At 40.6% G+C, this 17643-nt stretch overlaps 1 protein-coding gene across 2 annotated transcripts in view; it reads left to right on the top strand.

The window, feature by feature from the left end:
• Positions 1 to 17643, top strand: part of DLC1 (DLC1 Rho GTPase activating protein) — a 369474-nt gene that overhangs the window by 203496 nt on the left and 148335 nt on the right. Inside the window, exon 1 of one of the 2 annotated variants that reach the window (XM_030564196.1) lies at positions 14296 to 14584. The exons of the other annotated variant lie outside the window; for it this stretch is intronic. Within the exon in view, the coding sequence (XP_030420056.1) occupies positions 14446 to 14584 (139 nt within the window). The 5' untranslated portion in view covers positions 14296 to 14445. Of the gene's footprint in view, positions 1 to 14295; positions 14585 to 17643 lie in introns of those variants that run through there. 2 annotated transcript variants of the gene reach the window in all.

Here is a 17643-nt window from a genome sequence, read left to right as displayed (position 1 = left end):
ATGAAAGGGATTGCAAGTATAAGGAGATCTCCGCAGCTTAAGATAAGCAGTTAAAGGTATTTTGACATTACTATTATTCTGTTGTAGATTAATGCTTTCATATGCTGCTGTAGCCTGGTACATCACATATGGCTTTAACAGAATGGAGCTTTGATAACTTTCTTCCTGTTTCAAGGACCCAGTTTTAAATTATCACATCATTTTCAAAGAACTTCCCATTTCCCCTCATTCATACACATTACTTCAGAAGTACCTGCCCGCAATTTGGGCAAGGCTATATGCAGTAGTCTGAGGATAGCTTAAGACTAATTACATGAGGAGCCAGTGAGGCCACCAGCGAGCAGGACATAATGGAGCATTGAAGCCAAAGCTGTCTTGAAGTGGATACTGGGTTTGGTCACTGCTTAGTGTTTTGTATTTGTTTTTTATTTATTTTTATCTATTTTTTTCAGTTTGAGGACACAATACTCACTGATTTCATCTGTGATCCAAACAAATCACATACACACATGCTTAACTTCAAACACAAGTCAATGGGACTGCTTATATATTCAAAGTTAAGAGTATGCTTAAAATTAAATATGTGCATGTGATTTTCTGGATCAGGACCATAATGTGCACACAGTGGCAACCTTGTAAATGTCTGCTTGTATTTTAGTTGAATATTTTTTATTTAAAAATAATAAAGTACAATCATACAAGTACTGAACTACTCCACTTTGCTTATGTAAATCTGCCATCTTGGACTTATCAAACCACAAAAGACAATTAAGTGTCTGCCCAGGTGGAGTGTTTTGAGAGGATTTCCTCCAAGCACTTTGCCAAGAGTAGTGTGATTGTCGAGATAGGGAAGAGACTTTGGAAGAAAAATAAACCACAGTGAGTTTGGGGAATACCACAAAATAGTGCTAATGGAATAGTCTGGGTTATTCTTTAAAACTTTACTGTAATACTTTTTATACAGAGATAAAGGGCCAGATAATCCCTGGCTATTGCATTAGAGCAAGCACAGCAAGGGGTAAAAGGCTTGCATGCCCTGTGCAAGGGCCCAAGACAAATACTTAGAGAAATACAGGCACTGCTCTTTCTACGCACTCCCAGGGGAGTACATTGCCCTGGAGGAGTTGTTATGCCTCTTCCTCCACTTCAAAGCAGGCCAGGTGCTCCAAGAAGATTAGAATGCATATTTCCCCTCTGTGTTGGGAAATCCAGGAAACTCCCAGTAGGGCAGGGCAGTGGCCTACTATCTCCTGCTTAGGGCTATGCTCTAAAATCTAAATGCAACAATTAAATCCATGGTTTAGGCCTGTAAGGATATGTCGATACTGCAATTTGACACACATGGCTGGCCATGCCACCTGACTCAGGCTAAGGGGCTTGAGCTAAGGGGTTTTTTTTAATTGCAGTGTAGACGCTCAGACTGCAACCCAAACTCTGAGACCCTCCCACCTCGCAGGGTCCTAGAAACTGAGCTCCAGCCAGCGCTCCACCATCTGCACCTCAATTAAACAGCTCCTTAGACTGAGCCCCACAAGTCTGAGTCAGCTGGCATGGGCCAGAAGGTGGGTTTTAATTGCAGTGTAGACATATTCTAAGAGAATTCCCTGCATACCTCCACACCTTGGAAAGATCTTTCATCCCCATTTCTTTCTGTCTTCATGCCTAATCTTCATTTTCATTTCCTAGCTCCTTTTTTCTGCACTACACATTGACCCTTGAGCATGTGACTGCATCCCAATGTTCTTTCTTAGCCACTTTGTCCCACACCATGTAAGTTTGAGGCTGGAGAATAAGAACGGAAGTGTTGCTCAATGTTATAGTTCTTATTTTTTCTGATTCCCAGGATTCTAATTTCAAAAAGGTAACCCCATGCTTTTCAATAACCAGTAGAACAGGTTGGAAACTGGAATTTCCATTGTGTGGGAAAATCTGACATTTTGAAATTTATTTTCATTCCAAATTGCAATGAAAAGTCAAAATTTAGAAATTTCTCGCTGAATAGGAATTCCAAAAAAATTCTGTTTGGAAGTACCAAAATGCTTCATCTTGATAAATCAAAACATTTTCTCTAGATAATGTTAAAACATTATCATATAAATTATTAAATAGTATATATTATTAAATATATTGTAGAGTAGAATTAACATTTTAATAGTCAATCTGAAGTGATTCTAAATGAGAAAGTTGAGGTGAAATGCTTTTACCTTATTGAAATGGAATGTTTAGACTTAATTTAAACAAATGAGAAAGTCAAATGAAACTAGATTTGTTTAAACTTTTTCCAATAAAAAATTTCTTCAAAATTGACACATTTCCACAAAACATTTCTATTTTGATGAAAATGCATTTTCCAGCAGAAAACTGTTCCATCAGAAAAGTGTCAGCCAGCTTAAGTAACTAGAGTGGTCATAACAAAAAATCAAACACTTTCCTCCATAGCTGTAGGGGCTACATTAAGCGGTACTTGGGAATGCCTGACTACCAAGGCTATGGCTACACTATGCAGCTTTTCGTGACACAGCTGTGCCACTACAGCCACGCCACTAAAATTGGCTGTCTTTCCTGCCAACAAAAATCTTCCACCCCACACAAACAGCAGTGGCTTTGTCAGACAAAGTGCTGTTCACACCGGTGCTTTTCGTCGGTAAAACTTTTGTCGTTCGAGGGAGGAGGGGAGTTTAACACCCATGAATGACAAAAATTTTGCCATCGAAGTGCCAGTGTAGACATAACCTAAGGAGGAAACAATCCTTAAAACATTTGTTTGGATTAATGTTTGCCAGCTAGGGATATGTGTCCATCTGTTTGTGTCTGCTCTTGTAGGAATTTCTCTAATTCTTTACAGTCTGCTGGGACTGGTAGCTTTAAAAATATTGAGCATCTGAGGATCTGATATGTATCAATATGCCATTTAACAATACAATACCAAGTTTCTGTTGGGAAGTAGCCTTGGTTGAGCTCCAGTCTGAAAACTTTAAATTATTATCTTAAGTGTTGTCGTAAATGGGTAAAAGCTTATTTAAAAGCTGATATGCTAAAAGTCCACTTCACAATCTGATCTCACATACTGCACATGGTATCAGGTGTGAACTGGTGAATGTTGAAATACAAGACACACAATATTGTGCCCTATGAATTTGAGCTCAGAATCACGCTTGTATTCTGTGATAGTTAACACGGAAGAGTTCTGCCATTGCTTTTATTTTAAATGAGCATGTCAATGACAGTCTGACACTCGTATTGTCATTGGTTGCTTTGAGGAGGGCAAGGAATGTTTTCAATGCTAGCAAGCAGAAGCAGAGTAGCACCAAGGTAAAATGGTCTGGATTTCCCAGTTTAGGAGAACTGTATGACAGTTGCAGCCCTTGAAGAGGCCAGTCATTGATAGACCCAGAGTGATAACACAGCAGAGAGTGATGTATCCACATGCAGTATAGGCAAGCCCAAGAGTTGATGGGCCAAGATAAACAAAAGGTCCCCAAGTCCTGAAGGCTGTGCCAAGCCAATACACACATGTAGGGGATCTCTGTGCATTCTGACCAATCCTGAGAGGAGCTAGCCTTATGCAAGATTATTTATGCAGCTGCTCCACCCTTAGGTGCTGCCAAAGCCCAGAAATAAAAATGAGATCCCCACCCCCATCCAGCCAGTCCTTGATGAATCTGGGTTACCTTTTCTGTTGCAAAGACAAGAGGAGTTACTATCACCCAGGTGTATTTGTAGCCCTTGCAGAACCTCCTGCAGGAGTGGGAAAAGAGGCGGAGGCATAGTGATGTGTGGACCTAGATCTGCTCAGACACTAATGTGTGGGATTGAGGGGTAACTGGAGGGGTTGTATGGGTCTCTGTTGCTACCCTCTGCCCTCAATCATCCTAAGAAGGTGATATCCTTGGGTGAGTGGATTGCTGTTGCTGGCTGACAGCTCAGTTTCAGAGTTGTTAGCCAGTTCTGGTGCAGCATGGAGAAGCTGATGGCTCATACTTTTCTTCCCAGCTGTCATTCAGTGGGGAGATCCCACCCCAGCAGAGAGACATTAGGAAGTATTCGCTGTCATTCACTGGTGATCGATTATCAAAAAGGGCAGTGGGGAAGGAGGAATCAGAGGAGTGTCAGACCTGGGTGACTGCAGAGCAGACTTGTGATTTCTGACCCTGGGGAGCCTCCATCATCTAGATTCCAATGTGGAGCCCAGCCAGGCTCTAGGGTTCTACCCAGACCCACATCTGCTGAATAGGAGGTAAGGATTTGGCCCCTAAGATTTATTTTCCACTTGAAAGTACACAAAAACTATTTCCAAAGCATGTGCTCTTGTCCTGTATGCATATACTGCTACCTTCTGCCTGGTAGCATGCTACATGCCTGCTTCCTAGCTGCAGACCACTGCTTCAGATTTCTCCTATCCAGTCCTCTGTTGCCGGCAACTGCCCCCTCACCCTCGGAGCTCTTTATTTTATTATTAACCTGGTATGCAGTCTTTGACCCAGCCAGTTTAATCTGTGACTGAACCTATTTTTTGGTTTTCATTTTATTCAAACAACGGGGAAATATTGAATAAAATAGAAGAATTCTAGAAGACAGTGACAGCACCCATGTATTGTAACTATAAAAATTAAGATTACTAACAAAGAACTAAAGTATTCTGCTGATGGTCTTCCTTACATTGCCAAAAGTATTGAAACACAGAAATAGGGCTCTAGCTGCATTGTAAATTTAACCAATTGTGGCTAGATGTTGAAGGAGGTTCAAAACAGTGCTTGTCCTTGCATGGGATATATTTTGCTGCAATACCAATTGTGAAGGGTTTACAGACCCCACAGTAAGGTAAACTTGGTGATGGAATAGTATTGGGCCAAGAAGGCCCTGCTCCTCAGCAGCTGCTGGGCATGCTTCCTATGGAGGTTCTATCTAAAAAGGAGCTCCAGCAGGCTGGTGGAGGGATGGAAAGAAACAGGCTGCAATAAGGCAGACTGGCTGCAGCCAGTGAGGCAGAGCAGTCTACGGGAGAAGGACTGGGACTGTAAAAGTTGGCCAGAATCCCCCTTCTCACTGATGAAGGGGGGGACAACTGGACTTTTAGGGTGAGCTTGGAAGCATCCACACACACACACACACACACCCCAGCTAAAGCCCTGGACTACCAAGACTGTGTAAACAGAAGGTTGAGGCCATGCCTCAAACTGAAGGAAAAACTATAGGCCCAGGGGAGGCTAATCTGGAGTGGCAGCCAGAAAGAACTGACCACCTCTTTCCCCTTGGGCTCTGGGTTGGACCTGGTGGAGAGGAAGGGCCTGGGTCTCCCTATCCTTCCCCCTTCCCCCAGATGCTGCCAGGCCCCCTGGACTTTCCAGAAGAACTGACTGGCTGTGGCCTGTCCATTGTGCATTCTGGCCTCCAACCAAAGCCCATTACTGTGCACAATTAGTTGAACTGTAGGAATTAGACACAGAAATTACATTCCCCAACCAAAGCAGGTCAACCTCTTTCCATAAACTTCCCTGTGATTTGTCCAGTCTAATTTCAAATATCACATGCAATGAGGCTTTCACCATTTCCCTTAGATGCATTTCCCTTCCCAGACTAGAAGACTTCACCATTAGAAACTGTCAACTGATTCCCAACCCCATCCTAAATTTTCATTTCTTTAATTTTTATTTCCATTATTCTAGGTTAGCTGTTTGATTTAACTTTTAATCTTTCCTCATAAATTAATCCCTCCAACTTTCTAATGACTTTGTTTCTCTTCTCTATACTTCCATATTTTTGTCTAAATCTCTCTGATATTGAGGCAGCACAGACCAAAACGGAATGTATTATTTCAGATATAGTATTATCTGAATTGTATAATAATATAGGGAAAGACTATCAGTTGCTTCAGCAGCTCTAACCGGAAGTCTCAATATAGAAGCCTTTTCTGCTTCCATATTGCATTGCAAAGTCATAGCTAATTTTCTGTCCACTGTCACCTGCTATGTTGCTTTAAGCTTTTGCTAGTGATGACCTTCAGCATTCCCACATAAGTTTATGGTTTTGTGGTATGAATGAATGAGGGTGAGAGAATGTATGTTGTGCTGGGAGATTTGTATTGATTTGTCTGGGTAATGAATGAGGGGCACGTGCTGTGGTGAGGTGTGTGTGTGTGTGTCTGGAATTGTGTGCTGGTTGTGTCATGTGGGTGGTTGTGTTGATTTGTATCTGAGGGATTGTGATGGAGGATTTTCTGTTTACTTGTTTGGGTGTGGGGAGTTTATGCTGAGTTTTGTGTGGGTTCTGTTGGGCAGAGAGATTTGTATTGATGTTGCAGGTAGTTTGTTGTGTACTTGCTTGCTTGCCATGTGCTTGCTCAAGTAAAGATTATAGCGTCGTCTGCTGGGGGTCATGTTCTGAGCCAAGTGGCCTAGCTAGGTTAGACTGAGAGCTTAGGCTCTATCTTGCTATCTTGTGATCTGATGCAATCAACTCATGGCTCTGAGAGATCGAGTACAGGCTCTTCGAGACCAGAGCGGCTGAACTGGAGGAGCTAAGGGAGACAGTGAGGTATGTAGGGACTTCCAGGGATACAATAGAGCAGTCCCACTGTAGTCTGACAGCTTCTGTGCTGCTATGGAGGGTTGTCATGGTACAATTCCCCACTCTGAACCTTAGCGTCCAAAAGATGGGGTACCAGCATGAATTCCTCTAAGCTCAATTACCAGCTTAGGACCTGTAGCACTGCCACCAACCAGGAATTCCAGTGCCTGGTACATTCTGGTCCTCACAAAACCTTGCCCGGGGACCCCCGAGACCCAGACCTTCTGGATCTTAACACAAGGAAAGTAAACCCTTTCCCTCACTGTTGCCTCTCCCAGGCTTCCCCTCCCTGGGTTACCCTGGAAGATCACTGTGATTCAAACTCCTTGAATCACAAAGCAGAGAGGACAATTCACCTTCCTCCCTCCTTCTCTTTCCCCCTCCCAGACTCTTCCTGAGAGAAAGTAATCCTGGCACAGAGAGAAATCAGCCTCTCTCTCCCTCTTCCCTCCTTTCTCCCCACCAATTCCCTGGTGAATCCAGAGTCAGTCCCCTGGGGTCTCACCAGAATAAAAAAACAATCAGGTTCTTAAACAAGAAAAGCTTTTAATTAAAGAAAGAAAAACCAGTAAAAATTATCTTTGTAAATTTAAAATGGAATATGTTACAGGATCTTTCAGCTGTAGACACTGGGAATACCCTCCCAGCCTAAGTATACAAGTACAAATTAAAATCCTTTCAGCCAAATACACATTTGAACTTCTTCCAACCAAATATACATTTGCAAATAAAGAAAACAACTATAAGCCTAACTCGCTTTATCTACCTAGTACTCACTACTCTGAACTTATAAGAGCCTGTATCGGAGAGATTGGAGAGTAACCTGGTTGCACGACTGGTCCCTCTGAGCCCCCAGAGTGAACAACAACCAAAATCTAACAGCACACACAAAAACTTCCCTCCCTCAAGATTTGAAAGTATCCTGTCCCCTGATTGGTCCTCTGGTCAGGTGACAGCCAGGCTCACTGTTCTTGTTAACCCTTTCCAGGCAAAAGAGATATGAAGCAGTTTTGTTCTATTAACTCTTACTTATCTGTTTATGACAAGGGTGAAAGCCTCAGGAGAAAAGAACATCAAGCTGGAGTGGAAGGAAATGATCCCATAGTTGGGACTTTCCTTCCAGGGGGAGGGATAGCTCAGTAGTTTGAGTCTTTGCTTGCTAAACCCAGAGTTGTGAGTTCAATCCTTGAGGGGGCCATTTAGGGATCTGGGGCAAAAATCTGTCTGGGGATTGGTCCTGCCTTGAGCAGGGGGTTAGATTAGATGACCTCCTGAGGTCCCTTCCAACCCTGATGTTCTATGAGATGATGTTATGGAATCCTCATGCACTAAGAGAACCCCAGGTGATAGTAATGGGAGGTTTGGTTATAGAAATATAATTTGTTGGATTTGTGATGGCCAGGACATCCACATGGTAAATTACCTACCAGGTGTGAAAGTTGTGGTTTTCACAAGACATCTAGACAGACTTATATGCAGTGCTGGGGAGGAGCCAGTGATCATGGTACATGTAGGTACCAATGACATAAGGAAAGGTAGGAGAGAGGTCCTAGCAGTCAAATTTAGGCTACTAGGTAAGAGATTAAAGTCCAGGACCACTCTGGTAGCATTATGTGAAATGCTTCCAGTTCCATGCACAGGGCCAGGAAGAGAGCTGCAGGATCTCAGTGAATGGCTGAGACGATGTTGTGGAGAGGAGGATTTTAGGCTTAATGGGAACCATTTGGGAAAGGAGGAGCCTATACAGAAAGGATGAGCTCCACTTAGACCCCAAAACAGAACCAGGCTGCTAGCATGTAAAATTTAAAAGATTATATAGGATTTTTTAAATTAAGGGCTGGAGGAAAGCCAACAGGTGCCCTGGACTAGAACACAGTTTGAGTAGAGACATCCTTTAGGGATAAACTTATTAAAGGGGACACTCTACAAATTTCTTTCCTATCCTCTTTATTAGGATATAAAGTACAAGTAGGAGCTAGTATGGAACAGTCAAACATAAGAGTCCCATTTAATTATAACACATGAAGGTAAGCAACTGAATATTGACAACATGTACACGTGCTTACATACAAATGCTAGAAGTCTAAATAGTAAGATAGGTGAACTAGAGTGACTGGCCTTAAATGAGGATATTAATACAATAGACATTGTGGAAATTTGGTGGAATGAAGATAATCAATGGGATGCGATTATACCAGGGTACAAAATATATAGTAATGACAGCGTAGGTCGCACTGGAGCAGGAGTGGCACTTCATGTGAGATAAAGTAGAGTTAAATAAAGTGAAAATCTTAAATGAATGAAACTGTACCATAGAATCTCTGTGGATAGCAATTCCATGCTTAAATAATAAGAGTATAGCAGCAGGAACATATTACTGACCACCTGACCTGGATAGTGACAATAATTGTGAAATGTTCTGGGAGATTAGAGAGATTACAAAGGCAGAAAATGCAATACTAATGGGGGATTTGAACTATCCTCATATTGACTGGGAACATGTCCGCTCAGGAAGGGATGTAAAGATAAAATTTCTAGACACCTTAAATGACTGATTCCCTAGAACACACAAGGTGAGAGACAGTTCTTGAGTTAATCTTAAATTCAGCACAGGCTCTGGTCCAAGAGGTGAATGCAGTAGAACCTCAAAGATACAAACTCTAGAGTTACAGACTGACCAGTCAACCGGACACCATATGGAATTTAAAGTCAGCAATCAGGCAGCAGTGGAGACAAAAAAAAAAAAAAAAAAACCCAGCAAATACAGTACTGTGCCTGTATTGCATCTTAAAGGTAGACACATCTGGGCTGCCTGTCCCCACTCCCACCCCCTGCTCACCACATGGAGGGCAGCCACTTACAGGTAGGAAGTGAAGATGCTGAGGTAGTTTTACAGGCACAGCTGTGAGGACCCCAAGCACGCAGAGCATGAGCAGTGCTAGGGTCTGTGCTGCCTTCCTGTAAGCCATGGAGGAAGCAAGCTTGCATGCACAGTCCAAGCCTGGGAAAAAGACTTCCTGAGTCCTGCTGGAGCCTGGCCTGGCGTGTTTGCTGCTGGAGCTGGAACCCAAGCTCCTGCCTGCATGCTGCACTTGAAGGAACAGCTCAGTTTTAAAGGGCTGCTGCCCCAGGGTGCCTTACTCATCACCCTTGCAGCCAGGGCGCTAGAACCAGCTGCCTATCGCCACCCCCACTTGCTGGGCAGCCACTTACATGTAGGAGGAGAAGACTCTGAAGTTCACAGGCACAGCTGTGAGACCCCATTCCGAGCAGTCCACCCTGAGGAACTTACCATAATATCTTGTTCAGAGTTACGAAAAACCTCAATTCCTAAGGTGTCTGTAATTCTGAGGTTCTACTGTATAGCCAAACAGTTCAGTAATAGAGACCATAACGTGATTAAATTTAACATCCTTATAGGAGGGGGAAAAAAACACCACAGTAACATTTAACTTCAAAAAGGGGAGCTACACAAAATGAGGAAGCTAGTTAAACATAAATTAAAAGGAATAGTCACAGGAGTGAAATGCCTTCAAACTGCATGGAGTCTATTTAAAAACACCATAACAGAGGCTCAAACTAAATATATACCCAAATAAAAAACGGTAAGAAGGCCAAAAAATGTCACCATGCCTAAACAGCAAAGTAAAAGAGGTGTTTAGAGGCAAAAAAGCATCCTTTAAAAAGAGGAAGTAGAGTCCTACTGAGGAAAATATAAAGGAGCATAAACTCTGGCAATCAAGTGTAAAAGTATAATAAGGCAGGCTAAGAAAGAATTTTAAGAGCACTTAACTGAAGACATAAAAACTAACAGCAAAAAAAATTAAGTACATCAGAAGCAGGAAGTCTGCCAAACAGTCAGAGCCACTGGATGATGGAGATGCTAAAGGAGCAGTCTGTTGCTGTTGCAGAAAAGCATTGGTCTTCACTGAAGAGGATATGGGGGAGATTCCCACACCTGAGCCACTCTATTTAGGTGATACATCTGAGGAACTGTCCCAGAATGAGCTCTTAGTAGAGGAGTTTTGGATAAATTAAACAGTAATAAATCACCAAGAGCAGACAGTGTTCACCCAAGAGCTCAGAAGGAACTCAGATATGAAGTTGCAGAACAACTAACTGTGATATGTGATCTATCTCTTAAATCATGGTCTGTACCAGATGACTGGAGGGTAGCCAATGTAACACCTATTTTTTTAAAAAGGCTCCAGAGTGATCCTGGAAATTACAGGTCCGTAAACCTAACTTTATTAAAATTGGTTGAAACTGTAGTAAAGAACAGAATTATCAGATACATAGATGAACACAATAAGTTGGGAAAAAGTCAACATGACTTTTATAAAGGGAAATCATGCCTCACCAATCTATTAAAATTCTTTGAGCGTGTCAGCAAGCATGTGGACAAGAGTGATCTGGTTGAAATAATGTTTTTGGACTTTCAGTAAGCTTTGATAAGGTCCCTTACCAAAGGCTCTTAAGCAATTTAGAAGTCATGTGATGAGAGGGAAGATCCTCTCCTGGATCAGTATCTGGTTGAATGATAGGAAACAAAGGGTAGGAATAAATAGTTTTCACAGTGGATAGAGATACATAGATGAGTCCGTCAAGGATCTGAATTGATACCAGTGTTGTTCAACAGATTCATAAATGATCTTGAAAAAGGAGTAAACAGTGAGGTGACAAAACTTGCAGATAATACAAAATTACCCAGGATAGTTAAACCCAAAGCTGACTGCAAAGAGTTACAAAGGGATCTCACTAAACTGGCCAACTGGGCAACACAATGTTCATAAGTGCAAAGTCATACACACTGGAAAAACTAATCCCAGCTACACATACAAAATCATGGGCTCTAAATTAGCTGTTACTGCACAAGAAAGAGAACTTGGAATCATTGTTCTCTTAAAACAGCCACTTAATGTGCAATGGCTAGCTAATAAAATGTTAGAAATCATTAGGAAAGAGAGAGAAAATATCATAACGTCAAGATATAAATTCATGGTGTGTCTACACCTTGAATATTGTGCACAATTCTGGTTGTCCCATCTCAAAAGAGATATATCAGAACTGAAAAAGGTTCAGAGAAAGGCAATGAAAATAAGGGTATGGAACAGCTTCCATAAGAGGAGAGATTAAAAAACCTGGACTGTTTATTTTAGAAAAGGGATGACTGAGGGGGTATGATAGAGGTCTATAAAATCATGAAATATATGGAGAAAGTGAATAGGAAACTGTTATTTTCCCCTTTACATACTACAAGGGGAATACATAACACATAACACAACTAGGAATCACCCAATGAAATAAATAGGCAGTAGGTTTAAAATAAAAGGAAGTACTTCTTCACACAACTCACAGTCAACTTGTGGAATTCGTTGCTGGGGGTGTTGTGAAGGCCAAAAGTATAACTGAGTTCAAAATTAGAAAAGTTCATAAAAGATATGTCTGTCAAGACAGACAGAGAACCCTCAGCCATGCTTCTAGTTGTTCCCATCACTTTACACTGACACTACAGACTGAAACTTAATAGGTTTCAGGGAGAGATGCAGAGCAACAGACCTGGAATCTTATTATATAGCTGTGTCTCAGATTTCTTTCTCTGACAATATATTTCCTTTGGATTATTTTCTTCCTAGGTGCATCAGTTTATGGTTTTCCAAAATCCATCTCATTTTATTTCCTGATCATATTTCTAACTTCTCTATATTATCTTAGTATTTTATGTACCCACAGTTGTTTGCAGCACCTTCCATATTAGTATCACCTGAAAATGGAATTAAATTCTTTGCATAACCTCTTTAAGATTATTATTGAAGATGTTAAGTAACATCAGACCAGTAATGCCCCACTAATCACCTCCATCCAGTTTGTTGTGTTTTATTACTTTCTTTACTCTTTGTTTGCTCGTTCTGACAGTTTCTAAACCGAGTTCTTGAGCTTTCAACTATTTTAATTGATACTTTGAATTAGCACTTTGAAATTCCAAATTTCTACATGTGCGCTGACAGTTCAGAGGCCACAGAAATGCATAAGGCATGGAGATATGATACAACCATATCCAACACTTTGGTTAATACGCTTGGTAAAATGAGCAATTTGGGGCTTTAAGACAAACTAATGATTCTGTTATCTCTCCACTTGCTCTTTTCCACTTTGGCCCAGTGGGGCTCAGATAAGTTATGGAGATACATTTATCGAATACTAGAGTTGAGGATAATGCCGCCATCTCTACTCTAGGTGCATCTATATTAGGAAAATGTGTGTTTTTCTGTATTGGTGCATCTTCACCATTGATCGAAACAGTGGGAGATGTGGGGCTGTGTAGAGTAATTAGTTCTAATACTCTGAGTATGGTTAGATGACAGTATGATCAAAATGCCTGCACTTGTCTCTGTCGGTACTTCCATTGTGACTATAACTGCTTACCTGTCGGGAGTAGAAGAACACTTACAGATTATCTCAGTGCACACCCCAGAAGGCTCAGATGTCTACACAAAGAAAGCTGAAGAGTTTTCAGCCTATGTTAGACAAACATTGGGCTAAATTCTACTCTCACTTATACCAGTATAAATCCTGGGGACTTCTGGTCTGATCAGTGAAGTAGTTCCCAATTTACACTAGTGTAAAGGAGATCAGAATTTGGCCCACAGGAAATAATGACAACAGACAAAGATGGAGGAAAAGATAATAACAAATAGGAAGGTGTGAAGTGTAAATGATTTCTAGGCCTATTCAAAGAACAGTTCTTTGCACTTGAGAATAAAGTATAAAAGAGAAGGAAACATCACCTCCCCACCCCCAGGGTAGAATCTCTGGTCCTGATTCTGCAATTTGATCTGTGTGGGTTGACCTGTATGTGAAGCTCATCAGTTCATTTTAATGATAGCACTGTTTTCATGAGAAGTATTGTTATCTGTTTTTAAAAGTTCGGTTGCTGCTGTAAAAATAAGGGACTCTGGCTTGAATTAACTCCAAGACAACCTGCCCCTGAAGTCCTGACACACACATCACTCTCATTGATTTCAAAGGAAATTAGACACGTGTAAGGTTTGTAGGCTGGGAGCACTGAGCTATTCACACATTGCCAGGGGCACTTCAGACACTGCAAGTGGAGAATCAACTCCCCCTTCATTCCTTCCTTCATTAGGGAAGTGCAAGGTCAAACTGGCTTCATTCAGGGTCACTGGAGTTTCCATGAACCTTTTAGAGTGTGGAGTCTTACATTCCCTTTTAGCTAAGATAGGAAGGACCCAATTCTGTCCCCCTCCCCTTATATTCTGTGACTAACAATACTACTTGTGGAGTAAGGAATTACTCAGAAGAAGTAAGGATGGCAGAATCAGGCCCTAAATCATGTTGTCCCACAGACAGAATGAAATGTAAGAAAAATAAGGTAACAAAATAAAATAAATGAACCAAGTCAGAAAAAAATGGTTCTCTCCTATTTCTTACTTTTTTCCTCTCAAAAAAATGAAAGATTACCTGAAATGTCAGTTAAGCAGAGACATGTTATCTTAATAAATGAGCATATAAGTATATGCCCAGTAAGTTATTTGATCAAACAGGAAGCTAGAATCATATAGATATCCACAAATAAAGCTCCAAATCTAAACGAGTGTATCATTAGCTCATTTGTAAGCCTTTCCAGATGTAGCAGCAGTTCTGACTTTGGCAGCTTTCCAGTAGGTTGCCTGCAGTCTGAGCTTTCCTGTGTCCGCAGTGAGAACTGCAATGCCTTAGTCTTGAAGGAAAGGGCTCCGCAAAGCTGACGACAAATTTTACAAAGTACCAACCTGCCTCGTGAAGGATATTTCAGACAGATAACAGAGCAGAGAATGCCCCTTATCCTGTGGCCAAATTGCTGCAGTTTTACTGTGGATGTGTGATACTCTGCACTGCATTATGGAACACCCAGTGAAAGCCCCTTTGAGAAGATCATTTAGTGATCACATCAGAGACTCTACTGCTAGAGCCCTGGATGTTATCTGGAAAAATACAAGAGACAGACGACTGGCAGGTGAGGAGGGGGGTAAAAAAACATGTTTTAAAATACACAGGGATAATTAGTGGTGTCATTTGCATAAGGTATGTCAGTGTCACTCCACACTATTTACCTATTATTTTCTTTCAATGTCATGTTACTTCAGTGCTCCCCCTTCAGTGGAACTGCGCAGGATTCTCCAGCTATGATCTTGTGATATATATTTGAAAGGGCAGGAACAATGGATGTAACATTTCACTGTTGAAATTATGTTGTGAATCCCTCACAGCGAAGTTACTGAAGCATTTTATTTTGCTATTAAGTCAGCTTCTGTGCTCTATTGGTATGATATGCTTCAGTGAGTTGCATTACAGACTATTTCCTAGCCAAGAAGTATGTCAGTTGGAGTATCTGGGCTGTGCAGTGAAAGATTACTGGTATTTCCTTTGGCAAAGCTCTCACTGCTTTAAGGTCCAAGTGAGTGTCAGGTATGCCAGAGCCAGGCTTTTGAAATATAAATTAAGTATATCTATACAGTTACAATTCATATGCTCATATTTTGGCTTACAAGATGCAAAACATGTGGCAAACAGTTATGGAGGCCTGGGAAGAAAATAATTAACCCATTTTTTTTCTTCTGTTTGTTGTCTGTCTCTGAGACTGCTTCTCATTCATATAAATGAAGGCTATCGTTTTTATTGTCATAGCATTTAGATACCTCAGAAAAGGCAGCAGAAATACTCAGTGGGTGTGGCATATAAGAAAGGCCACTTCAGTTTGTTTATTTACTTTTACTGGGACTGGCTTATTTTGGGTGGGTAGGGGGAGTGTTTTTAATGATAGTGGCAAGATTAGTCATCACTGTGATGACCAAGAAAAAAACCTTTTGGATCCAATAATGTAAACTGAATATTCACATCATTTTCATTTACTTGTCTGTAGAGAAAACAAGGGCAGCTAAATATTGCAAAGGCCTTTGTGGTGGTGCACTAATGCCAGAAATTATTATTAAGATAATTAAGATATTTTGGGGAAAGGCTGGGCAGGGATTATAAAGAAAAATATTTTAAAATTATTTACTTTTTCTTCAAGACAATAATAAAAATACATTACTACTAGAAAATGGTGCAGTTCTCTAAGTTATAGTAAGTAAAACTATGTTATCTGGCAACAGTTTTGCCATGGGTTTATGTGATATGCCTCATTATACAGTAGCAGAGATATAAATATGCTTTAAACCATAGTAGATTATAAACAACTTCGGCCTGCTGTGCTAGTTATTAGGCAGCAAGATTATTTCTGTGGCTGTTTTCACAGATGCCACATCTTACTATGTAGCCTTTAATTATTTTTAGATTTCTGAAATCCCTTAAAAACACCCATTTCCTTCAGTTTACCTTCCACCACTGAGTTTTACAAAAGAAGACCACATCGCTAGAGATGGTAATGTTGGATTTAAAGCTCCACACCTTAAGGTGTCAACAGCTAAATATAAGCTTGCTAGTGTCATTAAAGGCCAAGACACCAACCTTTCTTCCATGATCAATTTAATTTAGCAGTCAGCCATAGACTGAGTATCATATCTCCACTGTCTTACAGAGACAGATGGGTTGGAGAAGGGACACTGGATTTTTCTCTGTGGAAAAGCATTGTGGAACATGGCATAAAAGCCACAACATTAGGACCTGTTGCAGTCAAAAGCAAGGTGGGTGTATGACAACTGGATACAATGACGGGGAAAGTGGATAGGTTCATTGAAAAAGCAAGGAGATTATGCAAAATCTAGAAGAGTGAGGCTGGGTTGGCCAAGTGGTCCTTTATGTTTAATTTTTTGATATTTCCTAATCTGGGTGTTGCCAGGTCATCTGGATATTTGTTTACCCTTGGAACTTGTTTTCATTCCATCTGCTAGAGATTTTTGTGTGAAATGTTTTGAGTAAGCTTTTCAATTTACAGTTAAACTTGGTATGGCATTTACATCAACAGGCTCCAGGAATGTCTGGCTTACTTCCAAATAAGACAATAACAACCACAAACTCCCTTGTCTTCTACAAAATTGCTTTCCACTCATTGGTTCGCACAGAAAAACATGTAATGACACAGGTAATTTTTGCCTTCCCACAGCAAATGACAGATCCATGAAAATATGTAGGTTTTATCAGGACACAAAAAGACCTTGTTAAATATACGTGTATATATATGCATATGATTGACAAATATCTGAGGAATACACAACTGCTAATTTATTTCTTGGGGCTGTCACATTCCTAGAGTGAGCATGTAACCCTTCAACCTCTTAAAATATGTTGATAAGGGTGAGTATGTTTTTATTCTTGATGGCAGACATTTGTGAGCAGCCACAGTTTTTATCAATACAGTGCTTAGATGTTGGAGTGCCCTCAAAAGTAGTGAGCATTCCATTTTTCAGGCTGTGCTGGTGATCTGAGAGTTGACAAGTACAATAATACATTGGGATTGTTGTCAGCCAAATCGCTTTATTTAATCATCAAGCTGGTACCCAGATATATAGCACAATACAGAATTGCACTGAAAATATTCAGGATTCATTTCTGTAAAATACAATGCTAGTACTGGATGAGATTGAGAATAATAAATAATAATAATATAATATAATAATAAATAATAATAAAAAGCACAAAACATCAAATAACTTTATGCTGGTCTATTGATTTACACTACAGTATTAGAAGTACATGAAGAGTACATGACAGTAAAATCAATATTGCAATTAGATAAGCAAACTTTCTTAATAGGACGCACCTTAAAAAGCACAGGGTCCAAGTAACTAACAAGGGAAAGAAGAAAATGTGAAAAACTCATTCCTTGTGGCATATGCAATAAGAAAATCATCTGAACAATGTTCGGCCTTGGAATGGCCAAAAATTAGCAAAGACGTAAGCCTGTGCACAATGATGGCCAATCCTGCAGTTCAGTCGAACACAAGGATCAGACAGCTAGAAACATCTACTGTAAACTTTTGGGCAGCCAAGTAAGGAGGATATCCTGGAAAAATACCATCATGGAGAAAAAAGAAGAGAGATTTCCCAAAAATATCCTGACATAAATATTGTATG

Source organism: Gopherus evgoodei, chromosome 5, assembly GCF_007399415.2.
Source record: "Gopherus evgoodei ecotype Sinaloan lineage chromosome 5, rGopEvg1_v1.p, whole genome shotgun sequence".
Taxonomy (NCBI): Eukaryota; Metazoa; Chordata; order Testudines; family Testudinidae; genus Gopherus; species Gopherus evgoodei.
This window is presented reverse-complemented; position numbering and strand designations above follow the sequence as displayed.